This window comes from Protopterus annectens, chromosome 2.part1 (assembly GCF_019279795.1).
Source record: "Protopterus annectens isolate FY-2018-M chromosome 2.part1, PAN1.0, whole genome shotgun sequence".
NCBI classification, from domain to species: domain Eukaryota; kingdom Metazoa; phylum Chordata; order Ceratodontiformes; family Protopteridae; genus Protopterus; species Protopterus annectens.
The window spans coordinates 1,540,046,470-1,540,063,790 of record NC_056729.1 but is presented as its reverse complement, the minus strand read 5'-3'; the positions used below and the strand labels follow the sequence as shown (position 1 = coordinate 1,540,063,790).

At 39.0% G+C, this 17,321-nt stretch overlaps 1 protein-coding gene across 1 annotated transcript in view; it reads right to left on the bottom strand.

Moving 5' to 3' along the window:
• The window catches only part of MORN1 (MORN repeat containing 1), a 3,597,386-nt gene that overhangs the window by 3,245,687 nt on the left and 334,378 nt on the right, over nt 1-17,321 (bottom strand). Inside the window, exon 4 of the mRNA XM_044063000.1 lies at nt 11,169-11,279. Coding sequence (XP_043918935.1) covers nt 11,169-11,279 — 111 coding nt within the window. The remainder of the gene's footprint in view (nt 1-11,168; nt 11,280-17,321) is intronic.

The following is a 17,321-nucleotide window of genomic DNA, read 5'->3' as shown; positions in this document are numbered from 1 at the left end:
TTTTGATAATCATTTATCAAATATCTTAATTTTAAACATTTTGTTTAGTTACTAAACTTTTCATGTCTCTCACTTGTTTAATAATGTGGTTTGTGCCCTTGTAATTCTCTGTTTTATCTTTTTTATAAAATAAATCATTCATGTACATTTTCATTACCTTTGGTTTGTTTCTGGCCCTTCTCTGTGCTCGGTTCACTTAGTTTTCCCTCCCTGTTAACTCTGCACCTCGTGGCTCTGAAAAGCAGTCTCGAATCCCGGTTCTCACACCATGTCACTCGTTCAGTCATAATAAAACAGATCATTCATGGGTTCTGTTCAGGCAGCTTTATTATGTACAAACACATCAGGACTGAGGCTTAATACCTTTAACTTGGATAAACTTATAAACAAACTAGCTATCACACTCATACATGCTCACTTTCTGGCTAGAAAATGCTTGCTATTTATATGCACGTGCTGTCCTTCAAACACTTATTAAAGGTACAACACACACACACACACGCACACACGCACATGCACACACACACACACACACACACACACACACACACACACACACACACACACACACAGACACACAGACACTTCTACATATTCTATTATGGGAATCAAAAAACAAGCCTCCCAGCTTGCGATCTCTGCAGGAAGCTGAAAATTAAGTAAGTGAAACTTTTAGAGCATTTTAAATGGGTCGCAAAGCATTTCAATGTTACTAACATTTTCCCATCCCTCAAGCAGGACCCAAGTGAGGTAAATAACTCTTTCTTAATCAAAACAGTACATTTAGTAATCAAAAACAACTAAGACGACTTTTAAAATTATCTTTTCATTTTCTTTTTTACTGTCAGCATTTAGCAGTTTCTAATATAGTTTAAATAAAACTATTCAGATATGAAACTAAAGGTCTTCAATGGAACTTTTGTTACTGAAATTATTCACACTAATTAACTTATAGTTCTGCTTGCTTTTACTTAATGATGCAGTGTTAAAGGTTTAGTCAATATTATTTTCTTGTAGCATGCTAACTGTAATTTCTTAACTGCATCATATTAAAGCATATAAAACAGTATAAAAAGCTGTGTTAAGTTTTTCTCCTTTTCCCTGTTCTTATTCAGAGAGAAATAAACTTCAGTCTTGAAACTGTCTATTGCTCAGTATTACTGATAAACAAACTTAATATACTGAATTTATCTTTTAAGTATTATTCAATGTTTGTGACATAACTATAAATAATTATAAAAGAATAAAATGTTTTACCTTGTCTTCTTTGAGGTCGATTCCTTTGATGAGAAGGCACCCTGCTTGCCTTATATTTCATGCTGTTTCATAGATTTGGCATTTTACTAAGTAATAAGTCCATTTAATCAGGAATTGTTTAACCTAACAGCATGAGTGTAAAAAAATGAAATTTGTCTTTGACTTGTCTCTTAGTTTTTTCCGTATCAGTTGTACTTTCACTTCTTTATGCTTGGCACTTTAGTGAAAAGCTACTCCAATCCATTTCTTCCACTTTATCCAAGGTGTCATTAGTTGATAAGATACAGCTGCTTCCAATATGTCAAAAGTTTTGGGACCTTCAGTAAAGAAGATTTTTATTCCTGCAGAAAACAAGTCTACTTTAAGCTGTCTTTTTTAGCTCCTTTATCAAAGGCAAACAGTTTTTTTCTTTTAGTTATTACTCCTACTGAATAGTCATCATCAAATTTAATTATGTTGTCCTTATACTTAACTGGTGAATTTGACAATGTCATTTTCAGGATAAGTTCTTTGTCCTGTGATGAAAAAAATCTGATTATTATTGACCTTGGGTTCTTCATTATTTCATTGGAGAATGAAGGAACTTTTAAAGATCTATGGACTCTTTCTATCCCATATAAAAGAGATTCTGGCAGTTTTAAGACATCTGGTAACCAAGAAGTAAGGAATTGACCATGTTATCTGATTCTGTCCTCTCTGGTAGCCCATAGATACAGAGGTTTCTTCTAGACCTATTCTCTAGGTTGTCTATTTTGTTTGGTAATGAAGTACTTTGTTTAGAGAGAAAGTCAAGTTAAAGTTCTTGTTCTGTAAGTCTACCTTCCACATCATTCAGTGACTCTTCCATATCAGCTACTTCAGACTTCTGTTGTATAATTATTTATTGTAGTTGTTCTATTTGCTGTGTACATTTTTCTTTAAAAGTGTTTAATTTATCGTCCATCTTGTCAAATTTCATAGAGAAGTCCTGCATAGTAGTTAATAAAGTCTGAAGTTCCTTTTTCATTGTCTGGTTCAGCGAGGTATTTTTGAGAAGCTCGTTTTAAGTAGAAGTGATGCTCTTTCTTCTTATATTTGACAGAAAATCAATGATTTAAGCCAAAATATTTCAGTGCAGACGTCCAGTGATATTAGCAGAAGTAACTCAGCAAAAATAATATGTCTACAAAATCCGTTTTTTGAAATTTTCTGTCAAATATCTTTTTGAAAGCAGAGCTAAGAAAATATGCTGTCAACCAGTCTGCATCTTGGCCACCTCCCACCCCCCACTGATCATCTTCTTTCGGCTGTTCCCATTAGGGGGTAGCCACAGCGGATCACCTGTTTCCATTTCTTCCTGTCCTCTGCATCTTGCTCGGTCACACCAACCACCTGCATGTCCTCTCTCACCACATCCATAAACCTTATCTTAGGCCTTCCTCTTTTATGGTAGCTTTATACTTAACGTCTTTTTCCCAATATACTCAGCATCCCTCCTCAGCACATGTCCAAATCAACATAATCTTGCCTCTCTGGCTTTGTTTCCAAACCTTCCAACCTGGGCTGACCCTCTAATATACTTATTCCTAATCCTGTCCACCCTCATCACACCCAGTGCAAATCTTAACATCTTTAACTCTGCCACATCCAGCTCAAACTCCTGCCTTTTTGTCAATGCCACTGTCTCCAACCCATATAACATAGCTGGTCTCACTACCCTCTTGGAGACATTCACTCTTACAGGTACTCATCTGTCACAAATCACTCCTGACACTCTTCTCCACCCACTCCATCCTGCCTGTACTCTCTTCTTCACCTCTCTTCCACACTCACCATTACTCTGAACTACTGACCCCAAGTATTTAAACTCATCCACCTTCGCCACCTCTACTCCTTGCATCCTCACCATTCTTCTATCCTCCCTCTCATTCACACATATATATTCTGTCTTAGTCCTGCTGACCTTCATTCCTCATCTCTCTATATCATATCTCCATCTCTCCAGGGTCTCCTCCACCTGATCCCTACTCTCACTACAGATCACAATGTCATCTGCAAATATCATAGTCCATGGGGCTCCTGTCTGATCTCGTCTGTCAACCTGTCCATCACCATTGCAAATAAGAAAGGGCTCAGAGCTGATCCTTGATGTAACCCCACCTCCACCTTAAACGCATCTGTCACTCCCACCGCAGACCTCAGCGCTGTCACACTACCCTTGTACATATCCTGTACCACTCTTACATACTTCTCTGACACTCCTGACTTCCTCATACAATACCACAACTCCTCTCTAGGCACCCTGTCATATGCTTTCTCTAAGTCTACAAAAACACAATGCAACTCCTTCTGACATTCTCTGTACTTCTCCATCAACCCTCTCAGAGAAAACATCGCATCTGTAGTGCTCTTTCCTGGCATGAAACCATACTGCTGTTCACTAATCATTGCGTCCCTTCTTAACCTAGCTTCCACTACTCTTTCCCATAACTTCATGCTGTGACTGATCAATTTAATCCCTCTGTAGTTACTACAGCTCTGCACATCACCCTTATTCTTAAAAATCGGTACCAAAACACTTTTTCTCCATTCCTCAGGCATCCTCTCACTTTCTAAGATTTCATTAAACAATCTGGTTAAAAACTCCACTGCCATTTCACCTAAACACCTCCATGTTTCCACAGGTATGTCATCTGGGCCAACAGCCTTTCCATTCGTCATTCTCTTCATAGCTATCCTTGCTTCCTCCTTGCTAATCCATTGTACTTCATGATTCACTATCCCTACATCATCCAACCTTCTCTCCCTCTCATTCTCTGCATTCATCAACCCCTCAAAGTACTCTTTCCATCTCCTCAACACACTCTCCTCACTTGTGAGTATGTTTCCCTCATTATCCTTTATCACCTTTACCTGCTGCACATCTTTCCTAGCTCGGTCCCTCTGTCTAGCCAATTGGTACAGGTCCTTTTCTCCCTCATTAGTGTCCAACCACTCATACAACTCTTCATATGCCTTATCCTTAGCCTTTGCCACCTCTCTCTTTGCCATGCACATCATCTCCTTATACTCCTGTCTACTTTCTTCATCTCTCTGACAATCCCACTTCTTCTTTGCCAACCTCTTTGCCTGTATACTCTTCTGTACTTCCTCATTCCACCATCATGTCTCCTTGTCGCCCTTCCTCTGTCCCGATGTGATACCAAGCACCTTTCTAGCCATCTCCCTTACTAGCTCTGCTGTAGTTACCCAGCTATTTGGTAACTCTTCACTGCCACCCAGTGCCTGTCTTAACTCATCCCTGAACTCCACCTCACAATTACCCTTTTTCAATTTCCACCATTTGATCCTTGGTGCTGCCCTCACACTCCTCCTCCTCTTCTTGATCACCAACGTCATCCTACAAACCACCATCCTATGCTGCCTAACTACACTTTCTCCGGTCACCACTTTACAGTCTCCAATCTCCTTCAAGCTGGCCCTCCTACTTAAGATATAATCCACCTGTGTGCATCTTCCCCCACTCTTGTATGTCACCCTATGCTCCTCCCTCTTGTTAAAATACGTATTCACCACAGCCATGTCCATCCTTTTCGCAAAATCCACTACCATCTGACCTTCTGCATTCCTTTGTTTAACACCATACCTACCCATCACTTCCTCATCCCCTCTGTTCCCTTCACCAACATGCCCATTGAAATCTGCTCCAATCACCACTCTCTCACCCTTGGGTACAGTCATCACCACTTCATCCAATTCACTCCAAAATTTTTCTCATCCATTGCACACCCAACTTGTGGAGCATATGCACTAACAACATTCATCATTCCCACCCTCCCCCACCCCCACTGATGCATATTATTGAGGTAATTCCTTATTTTCTGTTTAGCAATCTGCAACTGCTCCTCGTTCTGTGATATTCCCCCTATTCTGCAATACATTAACCTTGTAAGTCCCTCTAAATAATTCTTGTTACTCCTTAACCATATCTCCCTTTCTTTTATTTCCACCCTATTTTTAAACTCCACTTTAAATTTTATCCCACTCGCTAGCTATATTTTCAGAAGAAATTTCTGTGTTCTCTAATAACTCCTGAGTAATTTCCACTACCTATTCCTTATTTTTTTCTCTTTTCAACAGATAGGCAGGAAAGTGCCAGTGTCTCATTTAATTTCATTACCCTGCAATATTATTTTTATTATTGATGTGTGATCTGAAATAGTTTGTATGCATATCAAAATTTTCAATTAAATGTACATGTTCCTGTGAAATATATGTTATATCTAGTCTAGACCAGTTTTGTACTTTGGGAAGTAATATGTAAACTCATTCCAAACTTCCACTACTGAAGTCACATCTTACATGCCAAATATTTTCATAAATATCTGCAAAACTCTACCCTCCTTTGTTATATTTTCCCATCTGGGCCCTCCAGATACATCTTCACTGCTGCAAATCAAATTCCAGTCCCCACCTATAAGTAATATTCCCTGCTGAAAGGTGATTATTTCTCCCAGAATTTTCTTAAGCTCCATTATAGCAGTTTTAAATGAAGAAAAAAGCTTTTCAAATACAATGGATGAATCTTTAATGACAAACATAAACTTCACACAAAAAAAAGCTTCCACTATAAGAGCTTCCTCAAGTGTCACTTCCTGTTGCAGACATCACATCCTTAAATATATGTACTAAACATAACTAATAATCACATATATTTTAAAGTAATTTATAGTTGATTGTACATATATACCTTGATCTAGGAGTACAAACAGAGCTAAAAAAGCCATAAATATATCTAAAAAAAAGAGTGATAAACTATTAAAAAATTGTGTTACTTCCTGTTGCTTACATCAGACTAATAACTATACAACTAAATAATCAAATTTAATTATATGTGTATATTGAATACATTTTATTGTGTTTTTCAGTAGCATTATTTATGCTTTTTGGAGCTTGGTCCAGACTTTATCTACTTGAGCTCTCATTGACTTGTTCATTATAGCAGCTTTAGATGGAATATAAATACATGCCAGTGTAATCCTCCTCCCTTGCCACTAGCCCCTTAGTATTACAAATCTGCCATTATCATCTTTTTTATCCTTTTCTATCACTATTAGAGAACTCTTGCAATTAATATGAGTACTCCTGTTTTCCTTTGTCCCAGGTATTCCACTGAATAACTGTCCTGAAAACCTTTCTTTATCAAATTCACACGTTCAACTCTTTCCAAATGTGTCTCCTGTAGCATAGCTATTTGCACTCTACATTTTAATATAGATCACTACCTCTTTCTTTTTTGTATATATTTGTGAAACCATTTACATTTAAATATAAAACAGAACATGTAATTACGTTAAAAAGTTATTATTCACACCTTTAATTTGCAACAGCTTTTGTGTTACATGTATACGCTAATGTTTAGCAGGTTGATTTTTTTATACAGTTGCTTCTTGTCATATCCATTTGAGCCTATACCACATCTTACAAAACTTGTTGTTTTACTGAAAGCCCTTAGACAAAAAAAAAAAAAAAAAACAATACACCCCTAAAATCTATTAACTTAATACTAACACACAATAAGAACAAATGTCCCAGACTGACAGACACACTCCCAGACTTGGGTTAATCTAAAAGGAAAGTTATCCATGCCAAGACACATGGTACAGCCTGTCCTTCTACTAAGTGCTATTTGATTTTTTATTATCCTTATTACTCTCCCAGATTGGGAAAATACTTGAAAGCTTTCAGGAAACATTATCTCCTAGGCATTGAAAGAAATAAGTATTCATTTTTTATTGCTGTTTATCAGATTGCCTCCATGGAGACATGAGAACCAGATACAGCATTGCTTCTAAAAGCACTCAATTTCTAGACAATGTTCTTTTTATTTGCTTTCTCTTAAAACTTGGTACTGGATCAAGCCAAGGGTCTTAATCTAGTCATTCCCTATGCAAGAGTGAAAAAAGGCACATTGATTGTTCTTGTATCCTACTCTTTTGACCAGACTTTTCTACTTTTTTTTAAGTTGCAGTGCATACATTTCTTAAAACTAAACAATGAGAAAGAAAGAAAGAAGAAAGAAGGCAAAACAGTGTACTTTAGTATCCCCATTACACTCAAAATACTGAGAAAACTTTATTTTATAGCATGCAGATTATATCACGCTGTGAAGACTGCCAGCCCAGCCAGCTAGAATTTTGTAAATAATTCTATGTCATTTGTGAATAGTAATATGATGTGTATGCTTGTCTTACAAATGTAATAAAACTATATGTTCTGTACTGAGTTTCAAGAATGTAACCACAGTGTGCCCTGCTGGAAAAGAGCAGAAATATGTATAAACTACATGCCTATGCAAATGTGTTGATGGTAAAGGCTGGAACATACAGAGTTAACTTGAAAACCCTCAAGAAAATAAGCTGAAATTGTTTATGATTGTATTTCTCAGTTTCAGCAAGAAGACTGAATGTCTACAGCTACAGTTTCTTTCTATTGCCTTAAGACAGAAATAATTACTAGTTTTAAAATGTAAAAGTGCTAATTGTTTTATGACTTCTAGTTTCAGGCAAGCTTCTAAGAGATAAGTATTTTTCATAGAGACATGTTAAATTCTGTTGGTATGCACTTAGCCTGGGAACTAGAGACAGGTGTCAAATAGTGTTGTCATCTAGCTAACCCAGCAGTAATGTTTTTATTAATTTAAGAACTATCTCAGAAAGTCTGTGCATTTTGTATTTGTCTCTGGATCTAAAGACATCCAGCTTCAGTACTTCTCATCTGCATTTTCTTTGCTCTGTAAGTAAGATTTAGGTACAGTGATTTCTCTTAGAGATAGGAATATAGCAAGATTAGTCTAGATAGTTTCTGTATTTATGTGAGACTGTCCTGCAGTGTTGTTTTAAAATATTTCCTGTGATTCTGAACTCTGTTGTCACTGTATTGAGTACTGTCCTGTGCTTTTATTACTTCTTATTAAATATATTTAAACATTTTAATTGTGGCTGGTTTGTTAGAGAAATTTAAGCTCTTAGAGTACTTGCATATATAATTGGTAACACTGTACCGGCCACTCCTAAATAGCCTTCAAGTCTTGGACACACTTACCATTTGGATAATAGTAACATTGCACAGTAGAATTAGTCACCCTCTGGGAAGGGCCTTATAGTAGCTGATAAGAGTGGTTAATGGCAGCTCGTACTACCTTATAGTCTGGGCAGAAGGGGGCATAGCTAGTGAACCTGTGGCAGTCTTCCCCAGGAGTGTATTTTTGTATATAAATCTAATCTCAAAGTGCGTGCGCATGTGTGTGTGTATATGTCAGCTACTTGGGCAGGGACATGAAGCACTGGTTGGACAGAGAGGGTGCTGGAGGTTTTGGCTTGACCACTCGGCTGGGATCTTAACCCTATAGCTTTGCCAGTCGGGAGTCTTATTGGGGATCTGAAGAAAGAGGGACAAACCAGCCCCAGACTAACTGTGATCTCTGTGTGCTCTTAAGGGAAATTTTACTTTACTGTGTGTGTACTTCTCATCCTCCTAATGTGCACGTCCCTCACTGGTGTTTGTGGTGAGGACTGAAGCTCCTTGATTACTGGGCCAATGCAAGGGTGTCACACATGCATTATAAAACACTACTATTAAAAAGCAATTTTGTTTAACTTACAGTTAACTTTTTCCTTCCTCTTCCACCTCCTAAATGTTCTTCCAAACATTAATGGCATGAAGTAGGGCATATGTTTTAGAGTCCCCTACAAGTTTAATAAAGTAAAAAGAAGTCCAATATTTCCATGTTTTCTTGTTCTGTCATGTTTCACAAATATAACTAATGCTTTGTAATCCTACAATTGTCAATTTCCAAGTTGTTAGTTTTATTTCTATTGATCTCCATCTACCAAATCCAGTCTCTGCTTCATTTCCAACATATTCCCAGTTCTTCTAGTCAACTCTCATGCTTTTTCTCTTAAGCATTTTCCCTTGAAACATTGGAAAAGGTTTCATTGGCACAGTCTCTCTCTGTGATCTTTATTACCAGAAGAACAAGAGGCTGAATCTCCTTCCAATTCATAATCACTTTCTGTAGGACAAACTTTTGCATTTTCTTCTTAGCGTACTCTGCATCAAAAAAATTATTTTGTCCCTCCAGGAAAGATTATAATGAAAATAGCTGGGTATAGCAGCTTGAATCTCATGCCTGCTTCTTGATATTCCCTGATTGCTAGAAAAAAATTACTCCTCTTCTGCCAGGTGTACAGTGAGTAATCATGTTACACAAGCACTATACTGTCTCCCACTTGTACTGCTTTACCCTTCTGCGACAATTTTATCAGAATCAACTCCTACTGCTGGTAGGATTGCATCTTTACAATTAAAGGTCTAGGTTGCTTTTTCATGGCCAGGTTTAGAGTATACACACAATGTGCCCTTTCAATTAACAACTCCTGCTGTGGAATACCAGTTCAATTGTTTATTTGTGCTTTCATAAAATTAATACAGTCTGTTCGTTCCAGCTTCTCTGGTTCAGCAGAAAATCTCAGGTATGTGCTCTGTCCTCTAATTCTATTATTTTTTTTAAACATCTCTTTTTGAGCAGTCTCATACTTAGCCAGGCTTTTTTTTTCATTTCAACCTCCGATTTTTGCAGTTTTATCACCTCATCTACCTTTTTAAAGCTTCCTCCGTTTTTTTCAGCCTTTTGTTATTTGAGTTGTAATACTCCTTCAGTGTTTTGTTTATTTTAATCAGCTCTGAGTATATTTGACTTATTTTTTTCTGTAGGTTCCTGGAAGTCATGTCTTGTACCAAAGCTGGAGCATGCACTGCTTTTTGCTTTACAACTGCAAAATCTTTCCCAGACCATGTTTTTTCCTCACCTACTGTGAATGATTTTCTTTCAGGTTCTCTGAATTTCTTTTTTGCTGACATCCAGGCAGTGCACTTACCAGTCAGTTACTGAAATTTGACCAAAAATACAAGTTTACTGGCTCGGTCTTCTGAGTTTCTATTTTCACACTGGGAGAGCTGAAATTAAGCTGTTACTCAATGTGCAGCCATCTTGGAGGCATCAATATGAAAAAAACATCTTGGTATACAGTTCAGATGTTCAGAGCTCTGGCACATGAAATCCACAGTGATGAGTGTATGTGTGTGTGCATGTAGAGGAGTGTGTAATTGTAATTAACTTGAAAGAGTAGGTTATGAGCTGATGTAAAAGTCTAGGCTCTCTGAGAATGCTACATTATAACCTATGTCTATTACAATGAAAAGAAAACCACTCAGGTTCAAGTCGTCTAACCTAACAATTATTGGAAAATAAACCATAATAAAGAGCTGCTGAAAGATGATTTAAATCCAGCAAAGGAAAACAGCAATAATGTCTATAACACAGTGTGATGCTATGAGAAATACAGGGACTGCTAACAGAATAAGACATACCTTTCAACTGTATAGATTTTCACTGAATGTCCAGACTTTTGCCTCACATTTTCAGTCTATTTCTCATAAAATTATGGTTATCTGATAAATCATTGAGGACTGAAGTCAGAAAATATTGACAGACATTTGATTTTCAGACTTCATGTTCTTCAGAAAATGTATGTTAATGGAAAACCTGTTGTTCTATTAACTTTCTACGTTTGTAAGAGTAATATAAATTGTTCCTATTTTGGGTCCTTCGCCCCCCCCATTATGTATGGCTTTGTCCAGATTTCTTGGTCTAAGAGGTTGAGAGGTATGGAATAAGATACTACCTTGGACTGTACGGATGGTCAAAAGGAGTTGGAGGAACAATTTTAGAACATGAAACATTTTTTTCTGTAGATCTCAATGAGATTTTTCAGTATTACCAAAGGGCAATTTGTTTTTAGTTTTGGGTACAATGAAAATAGAATTACTACTTAAGAAATAATAGCTTTTGGTACAAGAAAAGTTTGTACCTTCTCTCATTCCATATGAAAACTCTCCTTCATATCTTCCACCATCTCCATATTGCATTACACCATATCCATGCTGTTCTCCACAGCTGAACTGTCCAGAGTATGTGTTCCCTGTTAGAGAGAAAACCATAAATTATATGCATTTAAAAATGAGACAGTTACAAAATATAGCAAATCCATCAATAAAGACAACTGAATTAAATACACATTTTGCAAAACACTTGTCTTTACCAAGCCAGATATGACATTAAAACAGATTTTGAGAGCAGATAAGCCCATCTGGTCTGACTGGATAGGCTGGAGATGATACTTAACCAGTATGACTTTTAATTTTTTTTTCTCACCTCTCATTGGAAATGCTTTATCTTGGTGTCATGCACTCTTGAATCAGATTAATCATTTTATAGCACTACTACCCTGCAGAAAGCATGACCATTTGAAATAAATGTCTAGGCCAAACACAGAAACTGAACAGGTGAAAAAACAGACGTGTGTGTGTGTGTGTGTGTGTGTGTGTCTATATACATAATACATATATATATATATATATATATATATATATATATATATATACACACACACACACACACACACACACACACACACACACACACACACACACACACATATAGGTTCATAGGTTCATAAGAGGATACTAGGCTATTGGCCCTAGGGCCTATATAAGCCTAGCCAAAAATATACCCTGGCTTTCGCCACCCAAGAAAATTATTTTCCTGTGCCCCTGTCGAGCAGAGCCACAGAAGTGATCCCCGAGGTGAATTTCCTATCTCCCATCCAATCATCAAGATTTTTCTTGAAGAGTGCTAATGAGGAGCTCTGTCTGACATAGATATGTAGTCTGTTCCAGAGTATGGGAAGTCTCTGGGACAGGAATCTATCCCTCCAGCATGTTCTGTTTATTGTGGTGACAAGGTTTAGGTCCCTAGAGCGTGTAGCTCAGAGGGATTGGGATTTCTTTAAGTGGAGCATGTCCAACAGCTCTGGGTTTGACATAGCTTTGTATGTTAGGCAGAGATCGCCTCGGAGTAGGCGATATGTGACAGAGTAAAGCTGGAGTTTTTTGAGACTGTCTGCATAGGGCATCTGTTTGAAGCCAGTAATCCTCTTTTTGAGGTATTTCTGTGGCCTTTACAGTTGTTGTGGATATCTTGTGAGGTACATACCAAAAGGAGCATTGTACTCTATAATGGGTCTAATGAGTGATGAGTAGAGGGGAACAATGACCTCTTTTTTTTCTGGATGAGAAACCTTTTGTGATGAGGTGAGCCATGTAGAAGGATTTCCTGACCACTGTGGTGATGTGATTATCAAAGGAGACTACTGTCCACCTGTGTTCCAAGGTCTCATCACATTTTCAGCATTAAGTAGACTACCAGCTATGTGGTAGTTCACGGGTACAGAGTTTTTACCAAAGGGGATGACAATACACTTTTTGGCATTGAGCTTCAGGCTATGGCTTTGACACCAGGCATCTGTCTCAGTGAAGCCCTTATGTAGTATGTCCATATCATTAGGAGCTTCGATTATGGCTCCTAGTTTGCAGTCATCTACAAACTTCGTTAGCTAAAGACCTTCAGTGTTAGCCTGTACTTCAGAGAAGTAGATACCAATCAGGAGAGGACCCAGGACTGAACCCTGTGGTACTCCACTTGTCACTGGTCTGAAGTCAGATTTGGAGTCTGCTACTTTCACAGTGTGGGTTCTGTCCGTAAGCCAGTTAGCAACCCATCTTGTGACATAGGGATTTATACCTAGTTTAGTGACCTTATCTATAATTCCAGAGTGGGGGATGGTGTCGAAAGCCTTGGCGAGATCTAGATAAGCTGTGTGAACCACCTTACCCTCATCTATGGCTTTGGTGACTGCTTCAAAGAAGTCAATAAGGTTTAGGAGACATGATCTGCCTTTTACAAATCCGAACTGGGTAGGGTCCAGAGTTTGGAGATTACCAATGTCTTTGTTTATGAGTTCCATGATGATACGTTCCATGGCCTTGCAGACCAGGCTCGTCAGGCTTATGGGGCGGTAGTTCCTGGGGTCCATCGTGGCTCCCTCTTTGAGTAGTGGGATAACCATCGTGGTGCGCCATTCAGTGGGCACAAAGCCTGAGGTGAGGCTATGACTGAACATGGTACTTAGGTAAGGTGCCAGTTCATTCTCTAGTTCATGTAGAATGCAGCCTGGGATATTGTCAGGTCCCATGGATGCTGTGTTTTTGGCTTTGGAGAGTGTGTTTTTTACCTGTGCAGCCGCGATTACAGGAACTTTGCATTCTTCCGGTATAGAGATGGGCCATCTAGGGGATGAGAGGGGGATAAATTTAGCACTGAGCCTATCTGTCAGGATGTTGGCAATATCAGTTGGTTCTGTATATTTAATGCCATTGTGCTGTAACTCAGAGCAGATCTGAGTGTTGCCATTGAGATTCTTGACACAGCTATAGAATGCTTTGTGGTTGTCTTTAGAGTCAGTGGCAATTTTGTTTTCGTAACTAGCTTTGGAGGATTTTATGAGGGATCTCAGCTTCTTACTGAGGTTGCCAGGGCATTCCTCCAGTCATGGAATTTTACTCTTTTTTGCAACAGTTTCTTTCTTCTGTTGTAGAGTTTGTTTATGGCAGAGGACCACCAGATCGTCTTCCTTTTTTTGGAGGATAGCATCTTGGTTCTATTAGGGATAGCATGATCCATGCACTCGTGTAAGTGCTTATAAAGTGCATTTGTGTAGGATTCAGCAGTCGTACCTCTATTGTCCATCTGCATGGGTGTCATGAAGTTTGCCACTTCTGTCTTAAGAAGTGTGAAGTTGGCTTTGGAGAAGTTTTTTACGGTGGTTTCCCTAACTGGGGGTGGGGGCGGGATGTGGATGTCTAGGGTGATTAGCTTGTGGTCAGATCTGACCAAAGAGGAATTGACCTCTGGTGTGGAACACCAGTTGCCCATGTTAGTAATGACCAGGTCTAGGATATCGCTGCCCCTGGTGGGGGTGTGAATAAGTTGATCCAAGGTGTTGGAATTTATGAATTCCAGAAAACGTTGAGCAAAAGAGTTGGTACAGGAGTAGTTTTCCCAGTTAATGGTGGGGTAGTTGAAATTGCCCATTATTAGGGTGTTAGGTTGTACCCTAATATTTTCCAGTGTATCAAGAAATGAGGCGTGGGAATCCTGGGGCATGGTGGGGAGGCCTGTAGCAAGCTACAATTTGGATTGCGGTCTTGTCCAGAGTTAGTTGCACTTGGATAATCTCGGATGCATTATGCTGTTCAACTAGCCTAGAGGTGTGGCTATCCTTAATGAATATGGACACGCCTCCACCTTTAATGCTTTGTTCCGGGTTAGGTGGCAAGGTGTGGTATGAATTATAGCCTGGTAATGCAGGGGTGCTCTCTGGAGCTTTGATCCAGGTCTCTGTCACTGCACAGATGTCGATGTTCTCCATTTTAAGAAGTGCCTCGAGTGAGTGCATTTTGAGGTTTAGACTTCTAGCATTGAGTAGCATTACCCTTAGATTTTGCTTGCTTGTACCTGTTATGGTGATGAATTTGTCATTTGAACCTTGCCTAAAAAAGACACTATAGGGGTGGCAAGAGCCTTAGCTAGTATCCGGAATCCCAAGGGCGACAGGTGCAAGCCATCTCTGGCAAAGCATCGTGGTCTGTCGATCATGTCATCCCAGGCAGACAAATACTGGTTCCCCTTAGAATGACACCAGAAGCTTAGCCAATTGTTGAAGTCAATCATTTTGTCCTTGTACTGTGACATCATTCTGGGTGATGGCAGGATGCTACTCAGGGCCAGGGTCATACCTGCCTGGGCTACAAGATCGGAGAGCTCCTCCATGTCTCTTTTCATGTAGTCCAGGGAGGTACGTTTCAGGTCATTCACACCAACATGGACAATCATAGTGTCATATTTGTACTTGTTGTGGAGTGACCTGAGTGCGTGCTTTATGTGGTGGATCCTGGCACCTTACAGGCAGCTGACAGTAACTTTCTCCTTTTTTAGCCTGGTGAGTGGAACATCAGTGTGCCTGACTATAGAGTCACCTATGACTAGAGTGTTGGGTACGTTCTTGTGCCTTATGGGCTGTAGTTGAGTGGCACACTGAGTTTGTGGGCTATGCATCATTTGGGTTGTTTTGGGGGGGTGGAGTTTGCTTGCGTTTCTGCTTTGGAGGTCCCTGATGCTTGGGCAGGTTTTTATTGAGAGCCTCCACGAATGTAGGTGTGTGTTTTGTGTTTCTATGTGTGTGTTTTGGTGGTGTAGGTTTTGAGTGACTATGTGATGAGTGTGGTGTGGTGCAAGTGTTTACCTTCTCCTCTTGACTGTCTAGTCCAGTCTTGGGTGAACAGAGCTTTGCTTCCAGTTTGGCAATATAAGTGCATCTCTCACAAGTTGTAATGTTGGGTGGTAGGAGGAGAGGGTTGTCTGTGTACATGAGGCAATTGCTGCATTGCCCCAAGATGCCCAGATTCATCAGGTAGACAGGAGAAATCACCGGGAGCTGACCCTTAGACATGCCTGGATAGGTGCTTATTTATTAAGTACTAAAACTGCTTTCCTCTAGACAAGTGAGGAAAGTTGAGTGCTGTAGTAATTTGCAAGTTATTTAGTGCTTACAATGAGTTCTGAGCAAGTGCTGAGTTCAAAGAAACAGATTTGAGTGCTGAAACTAGAAAACTGGCTAGTTCTAAGAAACAAAATTAAGCTAGAAGGCTTCCCTCCAAAACAGAAAGGCTTGGGGGCTCAGAAGCCTATAAACAGTCTAGACCACTTACAGGAAAGGCAGGAAACAAGCATAATTTTTTTTTCTTTACCAGATGCTCTCTTTGTACATAGTAGGAGTGCCCGAAATCAGAATTTAAATACTGTGGACCCAAACAGGCCACACATTGTTGGTGTAGGCCCTGAAATGGAATTTTGCGCCCACATTTGAGGCACCTTTTAACATTTGAAGCCTTTTCCATAGTTAGTATAATAACCAACAAAAAGTTAGGGAAGAGAGCAAGCTGAAGAAGTATGGCTAATAAATGGACTTGGTCCCTGAGAGAAGTGGGAGATAAACTATGATGACAGAAGCTCTGTCAAACATTTTTCTTAATCGTTCTAATGTATGGAAGAAAATGAAATAGGACAGCTGAAAAACAACGTATGAAAAATATTTCACTTATCTGTGAAAATAGCAGAGCATTAAAGAATCAGGGGTGGGAGATTTGCATAATGGTTAAGAGTTTTAGCTTGTAGTCACAAGGTACAGGGTTTGATTCTCATCTTTGAAAGGGAAATTGGCTAGGCATAAAATGGTCCACAAGGGCAACATGCCTAGTACTTACCTATGAACCTATGAACTGCGTCTGACTCTAAAGACATCTGAGGGAGCATTCCTCACATAGCATTTTGAGAGAAGGAGAGCTTGAGTACAGGAAAAGCTCTGATGAAAAAGTTGTTAGGTTGGATCCATTGTGAGGCAGGAAATCCAACCAGTGAAGATGAATGATAGGGGACAAAGTACAGTTGTGTAAGTAAACTTTCTATAACAGTATTTGTTTGAATGATCACTACTACAGTAGCCTAAGCAATAGGAGTTATAGCCTGTTAAGGATATGCACCTTCTACAAGCTCAAACCATTAGACAAACCATTTAGATGTTAAATTAAAGCTGAATCTAACCAAGGAACTAACTATACATGCTGTCAGGATAATGGCTAAATCACAGTATTCATAACAGTTAGTTTTTGTTTGAAGGCAACAGCAGTAGACTATTAAGCAATGCAATAATTTATCTTTCTTTATGTGTATCTTTGAATTGACTGTCAGAAAATGCCTTGGCATTGTAATTATATAGTTCTTTTGTGAAGAATATGTACTAAGTATGTTTATATTGTTATTGAATAATTTTACAGTGATAATGTACTGCAGTGTGAATCACTGCATTACAGTGGTTTATGTATTCTGTTTTTTCCTGCTGCCCCAAAGGGCCCAGGTCATGGCCAGAAAACCAGATCGGGTCTGATGATCAGACCACCTTCCTACCTATGAAATTAAAAATAAATAAATCAAGGCAATAACTTTTTTTTTCTTGGCTCCTCACAGCTGACTACTGGATGCCACCAAGGTCTCTCCTGGTCCATCA